Source organism: Hypanus sabinus, chromosome 6 (genome assembly GCF_030144855.1).
Source record: "Hypanus sabinus isolate sHypSab1 chromosome 6, sHypSab1.hap1, whole genome shotgun sequence".
Classification (NCBI taxonomy): domain Eukaryota; kingdom Metazoa; phylum Chordata; class Chondrichthyes; order Myliobatiformes; family Dasyatidae; genus Hypanus; species Hypanus sabinus.
Genome location: NC_082711.1, coordinates 83,595,610 through 83,618,379, shown reverse-complemented (window position 1 = coordinate 83,618,379; position 22,770 = coordinate 83,595,610). Strand labels below are relative to the sequence as shown.

At 40.6% G+C, this 22,770-nt stretch overlaps 1 protein-coding gene across 1 annotated transcript in view; it reads left to right on the top strand.

The window, feature by feature from the left end:
- The first annotated feature begins 7,813 nt into the window (after nt 1-7,813).
- bag1 (BCL2 associated athanogene 1) overlaps nt 7,814-22,770 on the top strand; it is a 17,525-nt gene continuing 2,568 nt past the window's right edge. The window contains exons 1-6 of the mRNA XM_059972535.1: nt 7,814-7,934; nt 9,220-9,348; nt 11,310-11,392; nt 14,707-14,820; nt 19,360-19,467; nt 22,021-22,083. Coding sequence (XP_059828518.1) covers nt 7,898-7,934; nt 9,220-9,348; nt 11,310-11,392; nt 14,707-14,820; nt 19,360-19,467; nt 22,021-22,083 — 534 coding nt within the window. The 5' untranslated portion in view covers nt 7,814-7,897. The remainder of the gene's footprint in view (nt 7,935-9,219; nt 9,349-11,309; nt 11,393-14,706; nt 14,821-19,359; nt 19,468-22,020; nt 22,084-22,770) is intronic.

The window sequence follows — 22,770 nt, the reverse complement described above, 5'->3', positions numbered from 1 at the left end:
TGCATACAACAACTGTTGTCGGAGCGCTTCACAAGTCGCAGCTTTATGGGAGAGTGGGAAAGGGAACGCCACTGTTGAAAAAAACACATGAAATCTCAGCTAGAGTTTGCCAGAAGGCATGTGGAAGACTCTGAAGTCAACTGGAAGAAGGTTCCATGGTCTGATGAAACTAACATTAAGCCTTTTGGCCATCAGACTAAATGCTATGTTTGGCATAAGCCAGATGCCCCACAACATCAAAATCACACCATCCCTGCTGTGAAGCATGGTGATGACTGCATCATGCTGTGGGGATGCTTCACTGCAGCAAGCCTCGGAAAGCTTGTGAAGGTAGAGGGTAAAATTAATGCAGCAAAAAAAAATCAGGGAAATCCTGAGGAAAGCCTGTTGCAGTTTGCAAGAGAACTGTAATTTGGGAGATTGACTTTCCATCAAGACAATGACCCCAAGCATAAAGTCAAAGCTATACGGGAATAGTTTAAAAACAACAAAGTTGATGTCCTGGAGTGGCCAGGTTGGAGCCCAGACCTCCGTCCAACTGAGAATTTGTGGCTGGATTTGAAACGGGCTGTTCACTCATGATCGCTATGGAACCTGACAGACCTTCAGCAGTTTTGTAAAGAAGAATGAGGAAAAATTGCAGTGTCCAGGTATTTAAAGCTGATAGAGACCTATCAATGGACATTGAATCCTTGGACACTACCTCATTTTTTTAATATATAGTATTTCTGTTTTACACACTTTTAAAAACATATATTCAATATATGTATACTGTAATTGATTTACTTGTTTATTATTTTTGAAAATTTTATTTATTTATTTTTCTCTTATAGATTATGTATTGCATTGAACTGCTGCTGCGAAATTAAAAAAACTTCACGTCACATGCTGGTGATAATAAAACTGATTCTGATTCCACACAGACTAAAGGCTGTAATTGCAGCCAAAGGTGCAGCTACTAAATACTGACTTGAATGTGGTGGATACTTATGTAATCAATTATTTTGTGTTTTATACTTGTAATTAATTTAGATCACTTTGTAGGGATCTGTTTTCACTTTGACATGAAAGAGTTTTTCTGTTGATAAGTGTCAAAAAGCCAAATTAAAACCACTGTAATTCAATGTTGTAAAACATAAAAACTTCCAAGAGGGGTGAATACTTTATTAATAGGCACTGTATGGGTACCTTTATTGGGAATGATGAATTCCTTTGAATATTTTAACTAAATCCAATTGAATTCTCTTCATAACATGAAAACTTCCAAGAGGGGTGAATACTTTATTAATAGGCACTGTATGGGTACCTTTATTGGGAATGATGAATTCCTTTGAATATTTTAACTAAATCCAATTGAATTCTCTTCATAACATGAAAACTTCCAAGAGGGGTGAATACTTTATTAATAGGCACTGTATGGGTACCTTTATTGGGAATGATGAATTCCTTTGAATATTTTAACTAAATCCAATTGAATTCTCTTCATAACATGAAAACTTCCAAGAGGGGTGAATACTTTATTAATAGGCACTGTATGGGTACCTTTATTGGGAATGATGAATTCCTTTGAATATTTTAACTAAATCCAAATGAATTCTCTTCATAACATGAAAACTTCCAAGAGGGGTGAATACTTTATTAATAGGCACTGTATGGGTACCTTTATTGGGAATGATGAATTCCTTTGAATATTTTAACTAAATCCAAATGAATTCTCTTCATATCCTTTCAGCACTGTGTTATTCACTTCAATTTTCTCCATCCTGCCTCAGAATAATTGCTACAGGGATCCGTTGTTTGTAACTTTGCCTTCTCCAGTGCTCTCTGCACACTGGCCAACAACCTGCTGCCAAATCCTAAGGCAAGCCTTATCACACACTTTACCTGGATGACTGTGGGAAATGGCGGTGTCTGGTGCTTCACAGTTTAACCTTATCCACATGTTTAAATCCTTCCTTTTCCCCTCCATATCAAAAATAATTTATTTTGAGCCCTATAATTACACTACCCAAGTTCTTATTTTGCTGATCTCTAAGGTATCCCTCATTTCATTCAAGTATTGGTGCTTTTTCTCAGCTGTTTCTGTAAGCTTGAAGATTGGATGGCTTGCAACCAAAAACTTAGATAATAATGTGGAAAGATAAAGTCATATTACCACCTGCATACATTTTCCAGCATGGCAAACTGGACTGTGAGCAAGATTAGAAATGGCTAACTTCCACTGGAAAATCTCTGATAAAGAATAACTTCCATAAAATATACATTTTAATACTATTGCAAAACCAACGATGTCTTCAAAATACATGAAGAATTAACATTTTGTGTTCTGTCTCAGAAAGGTCCAAAGAACAGTAAACCATTGTTTAATTATTGCAATCTTGGATTCATATCACTACTACAGTTAACTCCAATAAACTTCTGTTTGATGAACACAAAGCTTAGGCTAGTGGTGCAAACAGCAAGTGAATCTAGAAACATTACACTGGTTTTACCAAAGTTATAGAGTCATAGAGGAATACAGCACAGAAACAAGCTCTTGGGCCCATTGACTTCATTCTAAGCATCAAGCTCCTACTCTAATCACACTTTACTGTTTCTCATTCCCTCAGTGCGCCCCACTCATCTACATTCTAAGTGCAATTTACAATGACCAATTAATCTACCAACTACATATTTAGGACGTGATAGAATTTTGGAGCATCAAGAAAAAAAAATAGAGTCACAGGGATAGATGCAAACTCCACAAACACAGCAGCAGAGGCCAGGATCGAACCTGAGTCTCTTGCCCTGTGTGATTGTGGCTCGACTAGTTGCTCCATTGTGCCACACAGCACTGCCAAATTATACTTAAGTTCCTACTGAAATTCATCAATGTAAATTTGAATCTAAAGTGACTTTTTAATTTATGTAATCAAGAAGGGCCATCTTCATTATTATGTGCCATGTCATATCATGACAGGGATCATGTTTTCCATGTATGACCATAAATGTTTTAGCAAATTTTTTCCACAGAAGTGGTTTGCTATTGCCTTCTTCTGGGTAGTGTCTTTACAAGACAGGAGACCCCAGCCATTATCAATAGACTTTGGAGATTGTCTACCTGGCGTCTATGGTTGCATAACCAGGACTTGTTAAATGCACCAATTGTTCATACGACCATCCACAACCTGCTCCTGTGGCTCCATGTGACCCTGATCAGGGGGCTAAGTAGGTGATCTGCAGGCTAGCTCCCGAGACATATCTCCAACTCGCCACCCTACAATCAGGAAAAGTGTTGCTTATAAATTAATTAGTGACTGGGGCATGCCATAGTAGGATATTCATCAGTGCCATGCAAAAGGGTGATGTAACAGGAAAAATCTGACTGGATCTGAATTTTATTGGACTTCCTTCCGTTAAGTACTTCATGGTTGCTAATTATATCTATTGATTCAAACTGTTTCATGTGATCAGTTTACAAGCTAATTTAAACACAGTCCTAAGAGCTCAAAAATTAGATGCAATCTACAGCAAATTTTGAAGTAGATACTGGTTTGTTGAAGGGATATTTGAAACTATGTGCTTATGAAACCTCTTGTGCTAGTGGCTTGGAATGCTGCAGGCTTTTTCTTTTAATGAGAAAATCTGCAAATGCCCCTATGTGACTTCCTTGTCCATTCGTTCCTTCCCACTGATCTTCCTCCTGGCACTTCTCCTTGCGAGTGGGACAAGTGCTACACCTGCCCCTACACCACCTCCCTCACTACCATTCCGGGCCCCAAATAGTCCTTCCAGATGAGGCGACACTTCCCCTGCGAGTCGGTTTGGGTAATTTACTGTGTCTGGTGGTCTCGGTGCGGCCTCCTGCATATCGGTGAGACCGAGATAGATTGGGAGATCATACCCCGGTGAAATTGGGACACGCCTGTCCGAGCATGCAAAGTCAGCTCCTGCGAACTGAGTGGATGAGATCTATAGTGAGATCCAACTGCCGGGATGGCGATACTGCAAGGCTTAGAGAGCGTAGGGTATGACAGGGCACCTAAGTGGGTCCATCCACTGCAACCAAGGAAGACCCCAATTCGTGATGCTTGGTCGTACCGCTGGGTCTGGACTTCTGACGTTGAGAGATTGGAACTTTCCACTTTAAAAACGCTCCTGCACAGGTGTCCTGTCATTTTCGGACACGACGGACAAGACCATAAGAGATATTGTTGAGACGACTCCTGGAGTACCATAACAGTATCTGTCTCAGTATTTTAAGGAAAGATGTTAATGCATTGGAAATAGTTCAGAGAAAGTTTATTAGTCAACAATCTAGAATGGGTGGGTTACAGGGAAAGGTTAACCAGGCTGTCGGCTGCGGTTCAAAAGAATGAGAGGGGATCTGATTGAAGCATGATCCTAAAGTGTGGAGAGGATATTTCCTCCTGTGGGAAAATCTAGAATCAGGAGTCACTCTTTAAAAATAAACGATCTCTTAATACTTTGGAATTAGGTTAATAGTTTTGGTTCGGAGGACTATGACCCTTTGAAACTCTGTGCCTCAAGAGTCTGTGTTGGTAGAGCAGCGTCTACTGTGGCTGTAGAAACCCACCCGGGAGTGACAGTCTCGGCTGCAGCGACTGCACTTGAAGGAGCTGTCCTCCGGTGTTGTCTTGGTGCTGTTTTTTCTCGGCGAGTGCGCTTTTCTTCAGCAGCAAGCCTCAGCTTCTCTTCTCCTCTTTTTAGACTCTGCGTAGTTCCAGCCTCCAGCGAGAGCGATCGCTTGCAATGTCCTCCCACATTCAATGTTCGTGTTCAGTGACTTCTTTGGAACGAAGATGGGAACGCCCTTGTGCTCTCTTGCCGGAGGCCAGTTCCCCGTACAGCAGGTCTTTCGGGATCCTCCTGTCTGACATGCGGTGTACGTGGCCCAGCCAGCGGAGATGGCGTTGCTGGAGCAGGGTGAAGAGGCTGAGTATCTGGGCGCGGGCCAGGACCTCATTGTTGGTGACTCCGTCAGTTCACTTGATAGGTCTCAGGCTGCAAAGGTGGAAGGCGTTTAGAAGCCGCTCTTGTCTGGAGCCTCTCTACTCGGCTCTATACAGAACAATTAATCCCACAGTTCCCAAATTTTTACCTGGTCCCCTTTAATCTCTCCAGAAACGGGAGCTCTCACACTTGCTGTTTCTTCGTTAAATCATAAAGAACGTGGTTTCCCTTCCTCCACTACTAATGTTGCCCGCATCCCCGCATCCCCTCCATTTCCCGAACATCTGCTCTCAACCCCATCCTCCCGCCGCCAGAACAGTGGTAGAGTTCCTCTTGTCCTTACCTACCACACAAAGAACCTCCGCATCCAACACATCATCCTCCGCAACTTCCACCACCTGCAAAGCGATTCTACCACTAAACATACATATCTATACCTACCCCTCCCCCACCCCCTCTATCCGCAGGGATCACTCCCTCCGCAATTCCCTTGTCCATTTGTCCCTCCCCACTAATCTCCTTCCCGGCACTTATCCCTGCAAGCGGCCGAAGTGCCTCAGCTGCCCATTCACCGCCTCCCTCATCTCCATTCAGGGCCCCAGTAGTCCATCCAGGCAAGCCAAACTTCTGGGGTTGTCTATTGTGTCCGGATGCGGCCTGCTCCACATTGGTAAGACCCGTTAAAAACTGAGGGACCGCTTCGTCGAGCACTTCCGCATCATCCGCCAAAAATGGGACTTCCCGGTGGTCAAACAATTTTATTCTGATTCCCATTCCATTCCGACATGTCTGTTCATGGCCTCCTCTTGTGCCACAATGAGGCTACCCTCAGAGTGGAGGAGCAACACCTTATATTCCGTCTGGGTAGCTTCCATCCTGATGGCATGCACATTGATTTCTCCTCCTGGTAAAGAAAACCTCCCCATTGTTGGGGTCCACTCTTTCTCCTTTCTTCCTTCCCTTCCAGCCCTCAATCTTTCCCACTCACCTGGCTTCACCTTCCAGCTTGCCTCCTCCCCCTCCCCCACCTTTGTATTCCGGCATCTTCCCCCTTCCGTTCCAGTCCCGAAGGGGGGTCTCATCCGAAATGTCGACTGTTTATTCCATTTCCACAGATGCTGCCTGACTTGCTGAGTTCCTCCAGCATTTCGTGTGTGTTGCTTTGGATTTCCAGCATCTGCAGATTTTCTCGTGTTTATAAAGGAATTACCGTGTTTACCTCAGAACGGCCCCGCCAAGGGTCAGAGGCGGCTGAGTATTTGGCAGAATGGGACCGGGACCCGCGCCAGCTCAGCACTTGACTGTTGAATGCGGATACTAGTCCACTCGATGTTCAACTCGACTCACCCGCCACGTTTCACTTCGACATCGCCCTGTAATGTGAACATATCGACGACTTGCCTTCCTTCACAGAAGGACAACGGCAGTTGCAGCCTAACCCACCCGATATTTTGGGCGCAGTTCGATCTCCTACGGCATGACGTGACGGTTTTGCTGCAGCACGAACACTGTAATATCGGCATCGTCTCCAAGCGCCCTTGCCATGAAGGAAACACTACAGTTCGTCACGGCCACGGAATCTGTTGAAACTCCCCGTCTTTGCGCGTTTGAACATAGGACATAGAAATGAGCTGAGCTGATTAAAGTGTACCAGGCACAAACAAGAAAAAATCTGCAGATGCTAGAAATCCAAGCAACACACACACAACATGCTGGAGGGACTCCCCAGGCCAAGCGGCATCTATGGCTGGCCTGCTGAGCTCCTCCAGCATGTTGTGTGCGTTGAAAGTGTACCAGTCATTATTTTTATTGTGGAAAGGTTTCTGCGCTCTCCCCGTTAACAATAACCACGGACAATTTTTATAAAGTAATTTATAAACATAGTCACCACACGAACAACATGGTAAATGTGCGCCATATAACCAATCATGCTTCACATCGGGACATAGGGATTCGGAACAGCTGTTTTAGAACCGGAGGTAGCAGGAAGGGAGAGGCGGACAGACAGAGCAGTTTTTGGAGTGCGAAACTCATGGCGAGAACACGAAGATCTGGAGAAAGAAAAAAAATCTCGGGCGCAAGCGTTTAGCAGCAGGGATTCAATGTGATAGATGGAATACAGATCTTTGATTAATTCCTCGATGGAACATCGGCGTTTTGGGAAGCCTCCCCACTTTTCAATGGCTAACCAAAGAGGTATAAAGCCAAACCGAATGTTTTGTTTTAAGGTAAATGAAGTGCAGAAACTGTTAAGCTTAACTTCCACTCCCGAAACCTTCCATTCGATGCTGGTATTACAGTCCAGATTATTGCGCGTTCATTCTAATATATGCATTCCATTAAATTGTATTGGGGGCAAGTTTAAGTAAATATAGAAATTTAACGTATGAATTAGATTTTTTAAAATATAAGAACTGCATATACTGGAGAGAGTCAACCGGTTTGGCAATATCTATGGAAAAAGAAACGGAGTTTATACTTCAGGTTGAAGACCCTTCATCAGAAATCTTCAGTAACTGGAAATCCAAAAGCTGCAGATATTGCAAGACTGAAATAATATAAAAAGCCGATAACTCAGGTCATAGATACTATGTGATTTTCTGTGTGTTTCTAAGTGTTCCAGCATCTGTGATGGTTTTAATGTTTATAATTGTGTTTGCTGTATTTTTTGCCAGTCGCTACCGGTCAGGGAAAGCTCAGAGCAGCTGCTTCCTCGTTGGTGAGAAAGGGGAAGGTCTTCTGCATTCGCCAGGAAGGTTCACGCAACACAGCCCTCTCCATCTCTCCAGCTGTAACCTCCGACCCACCTCTCTATGCCCCTCACAGATCGGTAAGTTTTGCCCCGCACAAAGATGGTGTCTACTTCGGGTTTTCTTTCACGTCCGCGCGGCCGTTCGTTTCCGTTGCGAAGCGGAAATTGTACTCGGGCGCGCGAGGAGTTGCGATGGCTGGCGATGTGGTGGGGCTCACACTCATACACGGTAATGGGAGTGTCTGCTGTCTGCAGTAGATGGCGAGAGTGGTGACCCTCAGAGAGATGAGTGACTACCGGGCCCGGGCAGCTCTTCTGCAGCGTGATTGCAGAATCTGCCCTCTCTAGCCTTTAGCACAAGGAGCAGGGCGGCATGAATCTTACCCCGTCGCTGGCTGCACGTTGGGTTTGGCCTCATCCACTGCCGCCTGAACTCTTAATGTACAAACCAATCTGCATTTGAAGAAATTTTTGGTGGTGGGGTGGTGTGAACAGTCGTCGTAAAAAGAGAGGGAGAAATAACCAATAAATGTAAACATCCCTAAATGTGGTAAACTAAATCAGCAGTTTGCTGATGGCACTAAGATTCGGGGCGTAGTGGACGGTGAGGAAGGCTGTCAAAGCTTGCATTGTGATTTGGACCAGCTGGGCAAGTGGGCTAACAAATGGCAGGTGATACTTAATGCAGACATGTGTGAGGTGTTGCACTTTTGGAACACAAACCAGGGTAGGACTTGCACAGTAAACGCTAGGGCAGTGAGGGTAAAACATGGATCTGAGAATATGTAATTTCTTGAAAGTGGCCTCGTTGGGTCATAAAGAGCTTTTGGCAAATTGACCTTCATAATTCACAGTATTGATTACAGGAGTTGGGCTGTTATGTTGAAGTTATATAAGAGGTTGGTGAGGCCAAAGTTGGAGTATTGTGTGCAGTTCTGACCACCTACCTACAGGAGAGATACCAGATTGAAGGAGTACAGCAACAATTTACAAGGATGTTGCCAGCAGTTGAGGACCTGAGTGTTAGGGAAAGGTTGAATAGACTGGGGCTTTAATACCTGGAGTGTAGGAGAATGAGAGGAGATCTGATAGAGGCATACACAATTGAGGGGTATAGATACAGCAATGCAGGCAGGCTTTTTCCACTGACATAGGGTGAGACTAGTACTAGAGGTCATAGGTAAAGGGGGAAATATGAGGGGGGGACTTCATTCAAAAGGTGGTGAGAGCATGGAATGAGCTGTCAGCAGAAATGGATGCAGGTTCACTTGTAATATTTTAGAGAAGTTGGATTAGTACATGGATGGGAAGGATTTAGAGGGCTATGGACCAGGTGCTGGTAAATGGGCTGAAGGGCTTGTTCCTGTGCTGCCATGCTCTATAACTAAACGTTTATTGTTTTGCAGTGTATGACAATTGTAGCACTGCAGTATACTTATATAATATGTGTTATATAATGTATTGAAATACAGTGCAAAGATGTCTGCTGACCTGGATGTACATTTCATTATTAGGTAGTTCGAAACACAAGATCGAGGTTTCAGCAGAACGGGAAGGTTGTGAGCCAACACTACAGGACATGGCAGCAGTGATTGCGCAAGTTACTGGGGTACCCCAGCAATTACAGAAACTAATTTTTAAAGGTTTGCTACTAGGATCCACTGTATTTATGATAACTTGCATTAATCCTTGGTGATCATAGAGGGATCTGTGTTCCTGAAATTGGGCTCATCTGTGAATTAGTGATAAGAATATTTAGACACAATTATGGTTGGTTTTTGATGCAGAAAACTTGTTACCTGGGAGGCCATTGGGCAAATATTGCTGTTAATTAAAAAGAAGATTCACCAGTCCAATTCCATATTCCAATTAAATGCAGCTTTTACTAATAGTCTGATTTTATTTTACCCCTGCCAATTCAGTGTTTTGGATTGGAGCTGTCTTGTTGTAACTTTAGCAGTGAACTGTCTCAATGGGGAAGAATGCCTATGACAATGTTTAGTTATGTTTGGACAATTTGTAAATGTGGTCAAAGAGAAAAGAGTTGCATTCACATCTCTGACTTGTATGTGAAAATGTGCAAACTTTTTTTGCATTATGTAATTGTTATAAAATATAACACAGTTTAAAGTTTTTATTGGTTATGCTTCAAGCCTCTCAATTCCATGATGAATTCAGAAGATTATATATCGTTATTTGATTTGTGTCTTGTTGTGACCTAAACAAGATGACTGAACCTGTCATCGTGTGTGTTGCACGAAAGACTGCAGGTTGCTTCAATGGACAGTTTTCTTTTGTACAGAGGCAATGTTAATCTCCAGATTACATGTCTACATGTAACAGCGGTGTTGCTGCAGGTAGTGCAACTGCCTCACAGTCCAGTAACCAAAGTTCAGTTATGATCTCCAGGCCTACATATTCTCCTTGTGATTGTGTGGATTTCTCTCTTATTCCAAAGATGTGTTGGTTGTTAGTGAAATTGCCACTGTAAGTTACACCTAGTTAATTGGTGAGAGAATATGTTCCAGGCAATTAAGTGTGGGATGGGATTGATCTGAAAGATGATCACTGGTGGTTGGTTTACAGGGGTGTCAAACTCATTTTAGGTCACGGGCCGGATTGGGCAAAATGCAGCTTCATGCGGGCCGGAGCAGTCGGGCGCGTGCGAACGCGGCTTTCATTGCCTCCGGTTTTTCAGCCTGTTCTCATGTGTCTCAGTCTCTGCTATAACTACAAAGTGTTTCACTTCACAAATTCCGTTTCTTATGAAGAAGACTGCTGAGCAAGCATTATTTTTATGATTGGTATTAACTTCCAATCATAGGCTTCATATCGCCAGGCCATTAATAATTAAAATAATAGATCCATCTAAAATGATCTCGCGGGCCGGATATAATTGTATGCCGGGCTGGATATGGCCAGCGGGCCTTGAGTTTGACACCTATGGTTTACTATCTGAAAGTAACAGCTGTTCAGCTCCATTCCACCGATGATGTTGCTTCTTCTGTTTTAATTATATTTTTAAAATGTTCTTTTAAACTCCATCTCCAAAAGTTTCACCTGAACCTGAGATACCATGGTGCACAATGTCTCTCCTCCCACCATTGTAATAGAGAAGTGAAGAATTCCATTTTTCCCTCTGTCCCTGTACGCTTCTTAAGACTAAAAAATTGCTTTGGTATCCCTAAGTAAAATAGTGGAGATGCTGGAAATAATGAAATAAAACCTGAAAATGATGACAATAGTTGGTTAGCAAGGCAGAATTGGTAGAGAACAATCTTACATCTCAGATCAGTGACGTTTTTATAACCTGAAAGGTTAGCCCTATTTCTCCCTCCACGGATATTGCATCATCTGTTAAGTATTCCCAACAGTTTATGTGTTTCAAATCCCTAGGATGTACTTGGTGATATCATCCAATCTGTGTTATACTATTCCTTTTGTAATTCAAAGGCACATGCTGAATGTTAGTCCAGTTTTTTAACAGTGTGCCAAAATATTTGGGATACATGCAATATTTGAAGTAAATGATCAATAATGTTTCCAAATGTGTGTGAGTGGAAGTAACAACATTTTAATATTTCCTATTTTCTGTGTCATGTAGGTAAATCTCTGAAAGATATGGAACAACCGTTGTCAGTTCTTGATGTTAAAAATGGCTGTAAAATAATGATGATTGGTAGAAAGGTATAAATTTATCTTTCCATGCTTTGAATAATTTTCCAGATAAATGTTATAGAACATGGTGAGATTTTTCCTGAGCATTGTTAAACAATTTATATATTACAATTTATAATTTTTTCTCTTTTTTTCTTCCTTAATTTATTTTTCTCTGGGATTGCTCTATGCTTTTGCCAGGTCTGAGGCTCTAACTTCTTAAAAAGTACACAAGTGTAGTCTGGGGTGACATGGCCTTTGTTGTTTTCCCATTTCCTTTGGTGAAATAATGCATGACTGAAAGTTCTGCCTCGATCAATGTACTGGGGAATGAGTTCTGTTACAAAGTAATGTAACATTCAATCAACATATCTCCGTTACACACAGTCACTGCAAAAATTTCTTATAAGTTAAAACTTGTGCTCTTATCAGGCATTTCGTCCAGTGTGAGAAGCAATATTGCTAATCCCTCTGGTGAAGAAAGCAATCTTTTAAATAGTAACCTAGGAAACATTAGTGTACAGTATGTGGTTTCTGCCATGAAAACAGAAAGTTCATACTCAACTGTAAAGAAGACAAATACTATGTTGTCTTTTATTGCAAAGATTTTTATTGAGTGGAAATGTAGGAAATCTTGTTCCAACTTCAAATGTTGGATGAGACCTCATGTATATTGCTGTGCACAATGTGGCCATTTTATTTATATATATATGTGCGCGCGCACACACACACAAACCCCATTTCCAGAAAAGTTGGGATATTTTCCAAAATGCAATAAAAACTAAAATCTGTGTTATGTTAATTCACATGAACCTTTATTTAACTGACAAAAGTACAAAGAAAAGATTTTCAATAGTTTTACTGACCAACTTAATTGTATTTTGTAAATATACACAAATTTAGAATTTGATGGCTGCAACACACTCAACAAAAGTTGTGACAGAGGCATGTTTACTGTTGTGTTGCATCACCTTTCCTTTTAATAACACTTTTTAATCATTTTGGAACTGAGGATACTAATTGTAGTAGATTTGCAATTGGAAATTTTGTCCATTCTTGCTTGATATAAGACTTCAGCTGCTCAACAGTCCGTGGTCTCGTTGTCTGATTCTCCTCTTCATGATGCGCCATACATTTTCAATAGGAGATAGATCTGGACTGGCAGCAGGCCAGTCAAGCACACACACTCTGTGTCTACAAAGGTTGGACAAATCCCCTTGGATCCTGTGGGAGGCAAGTGCAGAAATTGCAGGGGCTGTAGCAGAGATTTAAATCATCCTTAGTGACAGATGATGTACTGGAGGATAGCTAATGTTCTGCTTTTTAAGAAAGGCTCTAAAAGTAAACCAGGAAATTATAGGTATAGGCTGGTGACCCTGATATCAGTATTAGAAAAATTATTGGAAGGTATTCTAAGGAACCAAATATATTAGTATTTGGTTGGATAGGAACTGATAAGGGATAGTCAGCATGGCTTTGTGCATGGTAGGTCATGTCTAACCAATCTTAGAGTTTTTGGAGGAAGTTACCAGGAAATTTGATGAAGGCAAGACAATGGATGTTGTCTACATGGACTTCAGCAAGGTACTTGACAAGCTCTCGCCTGGGAGATTGCTCAAGAAGGTTCAGTCACTTGGCATTCCAGATGAGGTAGTAAATTGGCTTTGCAGGAAAAGCTGGAGAGTGGTAGTAGATGGCTGCTCTTTGACTGGAGGCCTGTAGCTTGTGGAGTGCTGCAGGGATCATTACTGAATTTATTGTTGTTTGTCATCTATATCAATAATCTGGATGATAATGTGGTTGACTAGACCATCAGATTTGCAGATGACTTCAGGATTGCGGGTGTAGTAGACAGCAAGGTAGACCGTCAAAGTTTGCAGTGGGATCTGGACCAGATGGAAAAATAGATTGAAAAATTGCAGATGGAATTTAATGCAGAGAAGTGTGAGGTGTTGCTTTTCAGGACTACCCAGCCAGGGTAGGTCTTACACAGTGAACAGTAGAGTACCGAAGAGTGTGATAGAACAAAGGGATCTGGATACACAGGTTCATAATTCAGAGAAAGCGCTGTCACAGGTAGATAGGGTCGTAAAGAAAGCTTTTGGCACATTGGCCTTCATCAATCACAGTATTGAGTATAGGTGTTGGGATGTTACGTTGACATTGTATAAGATATTGGTGAGCCCTAATTTGGAGTATTGTATACAGTTTTGGATGCCTACCTACAGGAAAGATGTAAACAAGGTTGAAAGAGTATAGAGAAAATATACAACGATGTTGCCGGGACTTGAACCTGTGCTATACGGAAAGATTGAATATGTTAGAACTCCATTCCCTCGAATGTAGAATATTGAGGGGAGAGTGGATTGAAGTGAGGAGTATAGATAGGGTAAGTGCAAGCAGGCTTTTTCCACTATGTTTGGATGAGATGACAACTAGAGGTCATGGGTTAAGGGTGAAAGGTGGGATGTTTAAGGTGAACATGAGTAGAAACTTCACTCAGAGGGTGGTGAGAGTGAGCTGGCAGTGCAAGTGCTAGATTTGATTTTGATTTCACATTTAAGAGAAGTTTGGATAGGTAGAGTGATGTGAGGGGTATAGAGGGCTATGGGCTGGGTGTAGTCAATGGAACTTGGCAATTTAAGTGGCTCGGCATGAATTATATGAGCCAATGGGCCTGCTTTTGTGCTGTAGTTTTCTATGACTGACTTCATGCACGCTTGGAGGTGCTGAAATTAGTAGTCATTTTTTTTCGTGGTACTAGATTCTATTGATGGACTTCTTGTGGAATGTTGTCTTTCAAAACAAAGAATAAGGTGTTCCCTTTTTATTTTAACGAAAAGCAAAGATTTTATTTTGCTAGTAACAGTTTTGAATGACAAAATCATTGTGCTTGACAGCAGGATACATAGCTAGGCTGCGAAAGATTTTATAAAATTGATTTCAGTCAGTCTTTGTGAGAACTGACTCTTGCAATAATTGCATTTTCTGGACTATTATTTTGTCTGGTACATCATGAGAATATTAGAGGAAAATTATCCAATGAAACAATACACTAGGACCTAATTTATGTTCTACTGGTTTACAGGAATAGTAAATAATTTAATTTAGAGAAGCAGGGAATTTTGGGCAATATTCTGCCATTATCAAAGACAAATGCATTGGTTAATTTAATCAGTGTTTGTGGGAATTTATTACACGAGAAGTGTGATTGCTTAATCTGTTAAGTGAAAGTGAAATAGTAATTTATTTCTTTAAAAAAAGTACCAAATTTCTTTGAATAGAATGCTAAATCCTTAATGAATCAATCTATCTTGGTTTGGTTGTTTTCTCTGACTTCACAGAACAGTCCTGAAGAGGAAGCTGAATTAAAGAACTTAAAGGATTTGGAAAAATCCACAGAACAGTTATCACATAAACTTGAAGAAATTAGCACTGAGCTGACAGGCATTCAAAATGTGAGAATATTTTCTGCTTCCAAATACTTTCCTCCTTTTGCTATCTGAAATGAAAATAATGAAGTTGTTGCTTTGGGTTCATTGTGCTAATCTGTCAGTAATTGTTTCCGTTTTTACCTCGCTGGCAGTGATAGGAGGTACATGGTTAAAGATTTCACTTTTTTTGAGAGCAGATTAATATAATAACCTGGATTTCAAGTTCAAGTTTAATTGTTCTTCAACCATACACATAAATACAGCTAAACAAAACAGTTCCCTGAGGTCAAGGTGCAAAACACAATAATTTCAGTGGAAACTCTACATTTTGGTAGACAACTATAAGATTTGTCAAAGCCCTTAGTTTGACCATTGTCATTGTCAGACCACTGTCATAGGCCGAATCAAAGGTGGTAATGAATCAGCAAATAGGAGGGAGATTGAAAATCTGGCTCAGTGGTGCCACATCAACAACCTCAATGTTAGCAAGACCCAGGAGCTGATAATATTGACTTCAGTAGGAGAAAACTGAAGATACATGACCCAATCCTCATTGGGCTTCGGAGCTGGAGAGGGTCAGCAACTTTAAATTCCTGTATGTTATTTCAGAAGATCTGTCCTGGGTCCAGCATGCAAGTGCCATTGCAAAGAAAGCATGTCACCTAAAACTTTGACACACTTCTACAGGTGTTTGGTGATATTGACTGGTTGTATCATGGTCTGGTATGGAAACACCAGTGCTCTTGAAGAGCCTACAAAAAGTACTGGATATGGTCCAGTCCCACCATTGAGCACATCCACACAGAGCAATTCACATGAAAGCAGCATCCACCATCAAGGAGCCCCAACTATCCAAGCCATGCTTCTCCTTTCTGCTGCCACCAGGAAGCAGGATCAGAAGCCTCAGGATCCACACCACTAAGTTCAGGAATCGTTATTACCCCTCAACCATCAGGCTCTTGAACTAGAGGGGATAACTTCAGTCACCTCATCACTGAACTGTTCTCACAACCTATGGACTCAGTTTCATGTTCTCAATATTTATTGTTGGTTTATTTATTTATTTTTGTATTTGCAGTTTGTTATCTTTTGTACATTGGTTGGGAGTGGTCTTTCATTGATTCTATTGTGTTTCTTGTATTTGCCGTGAATGCCCTCAAGAAAATGAATCCCACGGTTGTATATGGCGACATATACAGTTGCAAGAAAACGTTTGTGAAATTTGAAATTACCTGGTTTTCTCCATCAATTACTCATAAAATGTGGTCTGATCTTTGTCTATGTCACAATAATAGACAGACACGATCTGCCTGAACTAATAACACACAACCAATTATACTTTTCATATCTTTATTGAACACATTTTTTAATCATTCACAGTCCAAGCTGGAAAACGTATGTGAACCCTTTAGTAACTGGTAGAATCTCTTTTAGCAGCAGTCGCCTCCACCAAATGTTTCCTGTAGCAGCTGATCAGATCTACACAATGGTGAGGAGGAATCTTAGACTATTCCTCCATACAAAACAGTTTCAGTTCATCAATATTTTTGGGATACCTTGAATGAACAGCCCTCTTCAGGTCATGTCACAGCATCTCGATTGTGTTGAGGTCTGGACTGATTTGGCCATTCCAAAATACAATTTTTCTTCTTTTTAAACCATTGATTGATTTACTCCTGTATTTCCAATCATTGTCTTGGTTGCATCATCCCATTTCTATTATCTGCAGGTGAAGGGCCATTACCCTGATATTCTCAGTAAAATGTCTTGATAGAATTTTGAATTAATTGTTATCTCAATAAAAGCAAGCTGTCCTGGCCCTGAGGCAGAAAAGCAGCCCCAAACCATGATGTTCCTTCCACCATGCTTCACAGTTGGGATGTGGCTTTGGTGTTGGTGTGCAGTGCTCTTTTTTCTCCAAACATAGCAGTGTGCATTTCTGCCAAAAAATTCAACTTTTGTTTCATCTGTCCACAGAAGTGTTGTGGAACATTCAAATGGCATTACCCCAGAGGTTCACATAATTTTTTGAACCTAGACTGTGATTGTTGAAATCTTGTATTCAGTATTGATGAGAAGAATTGCAATTGTTTGTGTGTTATTAGTTTAGGGAGATTGCGATTGTCTATTTTTGTGACTTAGGTGAAGATCAGTCTGCATTTTATAAGTAATTAATGTAGAAAACCAGGAAGCTGCAAAGGATTCACAAACTTTTTCTTGCAACTGTATGTACTTTAATAATAAATTTATTTTGAACTTCAAGGATATTTTAAAGTAGAAAAGAGAGTTTGAAAAGCAAAGAGATTTAGGGAGTAAATTCCAAAGCCAGAAGTTCTAGCATCAAAAGTGGCAAGGTTTGGGTATGCTCTTGAGATCGGAAATATAAGGTATCATAGAGAGCTGTTGGAAATTACAAAAGTGGTGTCTGGGGTGCAAAGCCATGGGTGGATTTGAAAATGCCTGTCCTGCTTACTTAGGAAGTTCCAGATAATCCCATGGTAAACAGATGTTGAATGTGGGAGATTGGTCAGGACAAATAGGCAGATTTTGGTTAAAAAAAATCAAGGAAGGGGGAAGTTATGAATTCCAGCAACGATAGGTTTTTGGTCAGAGTTACGGTAATACGTGGTCTGCGGCTCATCTTCAAGATTCAGAATTGTTTAGTCATTTCCAGTACACAAGTGTAAAGAGAATGAAATAATTGTTAACATCATATCTGATGCAGCACGAAAAAAGCATCATAAAAACACAATAATAATAAAAACACAGTTTATATAAAAGTATATAGCTTATACATATTGATTGTATATCTATAAAGTGACACTAGGCACAGGAGTGTCTGTACACAAGGTGACTCTGACACAAAATGATAAAGTAGTGGTGATGGGAAGGATTAGTGGGTGAAAGTGTTGATGAGAATTACTGCTTAGGAAAATTAACTTTTTGAGTCTGGTGGTCCTGGGGTAGATACTGTGTAGCCTCCTTACTGATGGGAGTCAGACATCTTGTGGTCTGATGTAATATTAAAATTGCAAAACAAATCTGTTTGGTCTGGAGTTATGAGTCAGAAGGATAGCAGGTGGCCAGGAAAAAAGGACTGATGACTTTGGCTTTGCTTTCATTTAGAAGAAAATTTTACTCCTCAGTGCTATTTGTTGGATTAGCCTTGGCAATCTGGAGACACTGTAGGGGCAATCGAGGTGTAGGTGATGTTGATAGTGAGGTAGAACTGGCTATCACTACTGTAGATGAAGCACTACTGGTGACACGTCAATGAGCTAGTTTTATTTGTTGTAATAGTGGTTGGAGAAGACAGTGGAGATGGATTTAATGATGATGGGCAGCCAAGCACATATGTCATTAATGGTGAAAGTCAGACTTGGTATCTTCAATATAAAGGTCCTCTATATACAGCCCTGTAGTAGAGCTTCGTGGTGAGAGCTAGGGGAATGTGGGCCACTTCCTATATCTTGGGATGCACATCTCAATGAAGGCAGGGTTCAGTGATGAAATGCATCGTTGTCTTTGATGCATCATTATAGCCTCCGATACACACTGGAAAAAGATGTTTGACGGTTGAGGCTTCAGTTTGGTTACATAACAAAGTTTATTGGGCAGCAATGTTCCATGTTCTCATGTATGCTTCTGGAATATGCCCAGGTGGCTGCTCAGGTCACTGGAAATATTATTACCAACATTGTCTCTGCAAAATCCTCCAAATATACTGACAAGATAGGGGAAATAACACTAGCATCCTCCCTCAGGCCTGAAAAACAGATTTCTCTCTCCCAGTTCTGACAAATAATCATCAACATGAATAAATAAGTAAATTCCAGAATCAACAGATGTTGGAAATCTGAAATAAAAACAGAAAATGCTGAAGTGTCCAGCAGATCAGGCACCGTCTATAGAAAAAGAATCAGGAGTTAGCGTTTCCAGCAATTTTGGTTTTTATTTTAGATTTCCAGCATCTGTGCTTCTGGATTTTTTTTTGTTCTTAACATACTTGACATCCTGATTCTTGAACTCTATTTTATGTCATGGGAAGAAAATATTCAAGGATTAAGTTCAAAGCCTCCGTGAAAAAAATGCAACAACCTGCTTATCCTTGGGAGTTCTTGACCTATGATCCCTGAAAGAGGAAAACGAGAATTTAGGAAGGTGCTGAAGCAGTGCGTTGGGAGTACGAAGAAGTTTGGCATAAACCACAAACAGTGTACTATCTCAGAGTACCCAACTGCCTTCTCTCATCAGGTATTCTCTGCCTCAGCTGTAGAAGAATCTTAAGGTTCTCATGTTAATTTTTCAGTTACCTCAGAATTAAATTCCATTTGCCAATGTTCCACCTGACTTCACAACCAGTCTGTATCCTGCCTTGAGTAACTTCTATGTTTCACACAGTGGCAAGGTGTGCTTGTGTCCAATGGCATTCCTTTAGCCTAAAGAGCATGCTGTTTTGGAAATTTACTTAAAGAATATCTTGGTTTAGCTTGATATAATGGATATATGAAGGTGCTGTTGAAGAGAATTTTGAGTTGATAGCTGTTTTTTCTCATTACCCAGGGGTTCTTAGCCCGTGATCTCCGATCTTCTGCATTAAGCAAGTTAGAGAAGAGAGTGAAAAGCATATCTGAACAGTATATGAAGTTTCTTGAACAGATTGATGCAATGGTGGGTAAGATAATAGGTACAGTGCTTATTAATGATTTATACATAAATTGTTTTGAGGATAAATGTTTATTTAAAAGAATGCTTCTCAGTAGTTTCAATTCAATGTTTTCTATCAAGGCATTAATTTTAAACTCATCAGGCACTTTGAAATTTGTTTACAAAATGGATAGGAATTACCTTTGAGATATTTATGTTGATAATCCATTTTAGTGTAAAAATAATTTTGGGTGTGTTGGCAATACAAAGACATGATAAAATATGCTGAATTTTAGATAAGACGAGTAACGTTTGAACTGCTAGTGCTACAATTAACTGTTCATGCAATGTAATTTTCTGGAGTTTATAATCCTACTTTACAATGTCAAAATGCCTTTTCAGGAAGTAAATAATTATAGGTAGTATTATTGCTAAATGTCCAGTTAAATATAATTTATCCTTGTTTAAATATTAGTTACCGTATATCTCATCAAATTTTATTTAAATGTAGATGGTTTAACATGGGAAATACAACTATTCTCAATTTACTTGAGTCACGCCATGTGAAAATCATAATTATCTGACACAAAGATTGTTTGGATTTGTGGAGGAAGAGTAAATTGTCTACATTTACAGAAACATTCAAAGTGTGTGGTTGAGACAAGTGATATAGTTTGGCTAAATAGGAATACGTCAGGTATGGATTCACAAAGGGCAAATCAAATTACTTTTTGAAGGTGAGAAATAAGGTGCAGTACGGATGATATCCATGTATACAATTGGACCCATGGAGGGATTAATTATTAAAGTGTTATGTTTGCAACCAGAATTCTTGAGGCCTATGCTGACGATCCAGAGATGTGTTCAAATGTCATCATGGCAGCTTAAGAATTTGCATTTATTTAATTAATACATGTTGAATAAAATGCTAGTATCAGTGTGAAACTACTGGATTGTTCTTTAAAAATCCACCTGGTTCACTGATGGCCTATGTGTAACTCCAGACCCACAGTACTGTAGTTGACTCAACTGACCTACCAAACCATAGAGTTGTATCAAACTGCTGCAAGCAAGCAAGAAGGGGGCTCCCCACCACCTCCTCAGGGGGAAAACCAGATGGGCAATAAATGCTGGCCTTTCCTTTTAAGAAAAAGCTGAAGTAATGTTGGCATCCATCTCAAGTGCTGGAGTTCAAAAATGAGGAGGTAATATTTTAGTTGTACAAAACTTTGATCGGAACTCATCAAGCAATATGGAGGAAAAGCAGGTAAATGGAGTTGAGGCACTATTCATCTGTGATCTGGTAGAATGGTGGGCCAGGGTGGGAAATTGAGGGACTGCCGTATCTACGATTTGCCTCCAATGTGTGATACTCAATTCCATTTATCAATAATTTATATATGTTGGGCATAATTTTCCAGAGAACTTGTCTACTAGTGTTTTTATTTTTTTCTGTAACTATATAGTATACTTTTAAGTTTGACTTTTCTTTTAAAGAAAAAGCCTTCCTAGTAATACTTGACATTTAATAAATTTATTGCAGTGAATGATGCTTCAGTTGATTGATGCAGAAATACATACTGTAACATTATATTCTTAGCCCTAAAAGTTTTACCTGTTGTAAATATTGAATTGATACCATATTGCATATTTTTAGTGCTTGATGATTAAGCACGAAGTGGAAAAATTATTTAAAAATTATCTAACTGATGGGTGATTGGTGCTGTTTTGGATCGCAAGGAAGTTTACCTAAGACAAGGTACAGATTGGTTGGAGAGTAGGGTGGAACATTAGCAGATGGAATTTAATTATGACAAGTCTAGGGTGATGGATTTTGGAAAGTCAACTAGTACACTGTAGAGCACAAAGGAATATTGATGAACAGAGAGACATTGGGGTTCAAGTCGATAGTTCCCAGAAAGCAGCAACACTGATTGATAGGGTGGTGAAGGCAGTATGTGGCATGCTTGCCTTCGTAGGTTAGGGCATAGAATATAAGAGCTGGGATGTTATGTTACAACTTTATAAAGCAAGTGTTAGGCATATTGTGTGCTGTTTTCATTGCCACACTAAAGGAGTATCTGACTGTGCTAAAGAGAGAGTACTTACCAGGATGCTTCCTAGATTGGAGGACTGTTTTATATGGAGAAATTGGATAAACTGGGCTTGTTTTTCCCAGATGAAAGGAGTCTGAGGGTTGTACTGATGGAAGTTTATAGGATTTTGAGAGCCATCAGTAATAAAGGGGATTTGAGGGATAAGTTTTATTTAAACACGAAGTGTTATTGATATGGAATGCGCCAGACACGAAGGTGGTGGAGTCAGATGCATCATTTAGCATATAGTCAAGATATAGGATATGGTGCTAATGTGGGATAATGAGATTAGGGGAAATGGGGCAGCATGGACATTGTGGGCAGAAGGGCTTGTTTCTGTTCTGTGCAACTCTGACTCAATTAACAATGAACACATTGAGAAAAGGGTATATTTTTGAAGCATATTATTAATTTTAAACAGAAATAACATTCATGTCCCTTGTGCTGTTAATCCTTTACAAACAGAATATTTTATTTTCAGAATTTGCCTGATGACTTTACTGACTGTAGACACAGAAGAAAAGATATAGTGAAGAATATACAGGTGAGATTTTCTTTTTGTGTGCTGTGGTTTTCTTACTCTGGTAACAAGTGCTGATTCCTAGACTGTGACACACCTTGTTCAGAATGAAGGCGATGTCCTCCTTTTTCAAAGAAAGAGGCTTCCCTTCCTCCATGTTCAACACTGCCCTCAACTGCATATCTTCCATTTCATGCACGTCTGCTCTTGCCCCATCGTCCCGCCATCATACCAGGGATAGGGTTCCTCTTGACCTCACCTACCACCTCACTAGCCTCCGGGTCCAACATACAATTCTTTGAATCTTCTGCCACCTCCAATGGGATCCCACCACCAAGCACATCTTTCCCTCCCACCACGATCTGCTTTCTGCAGGGATCGCTTCCTATGCAACTCCGTTTGTCTCTCCCCACTGATCTCCATCCTGGCACTTATCCCTGCCAGCGGAACACCTGCCCTTACATCTCCTCCCTCACAACCATTCAGGGCCCTAAACAATCCTTCCAGGTGAGGCGACATGTCACCTGTGTGTCTGTTGGGGTATATACTGTGTTCAATGCTCCCGGTGTGGCCTCCTGTATATTGGTGAAACCCGACGTAGACTGGGAGACCACTTTGCTGAGCACCTACGCTACGCTGCCAGAATACCCAATGGCCACCCATTTTAATTCCACTTCCCATTCCTGTTCTGATATGTCCATCCTTGGCCTC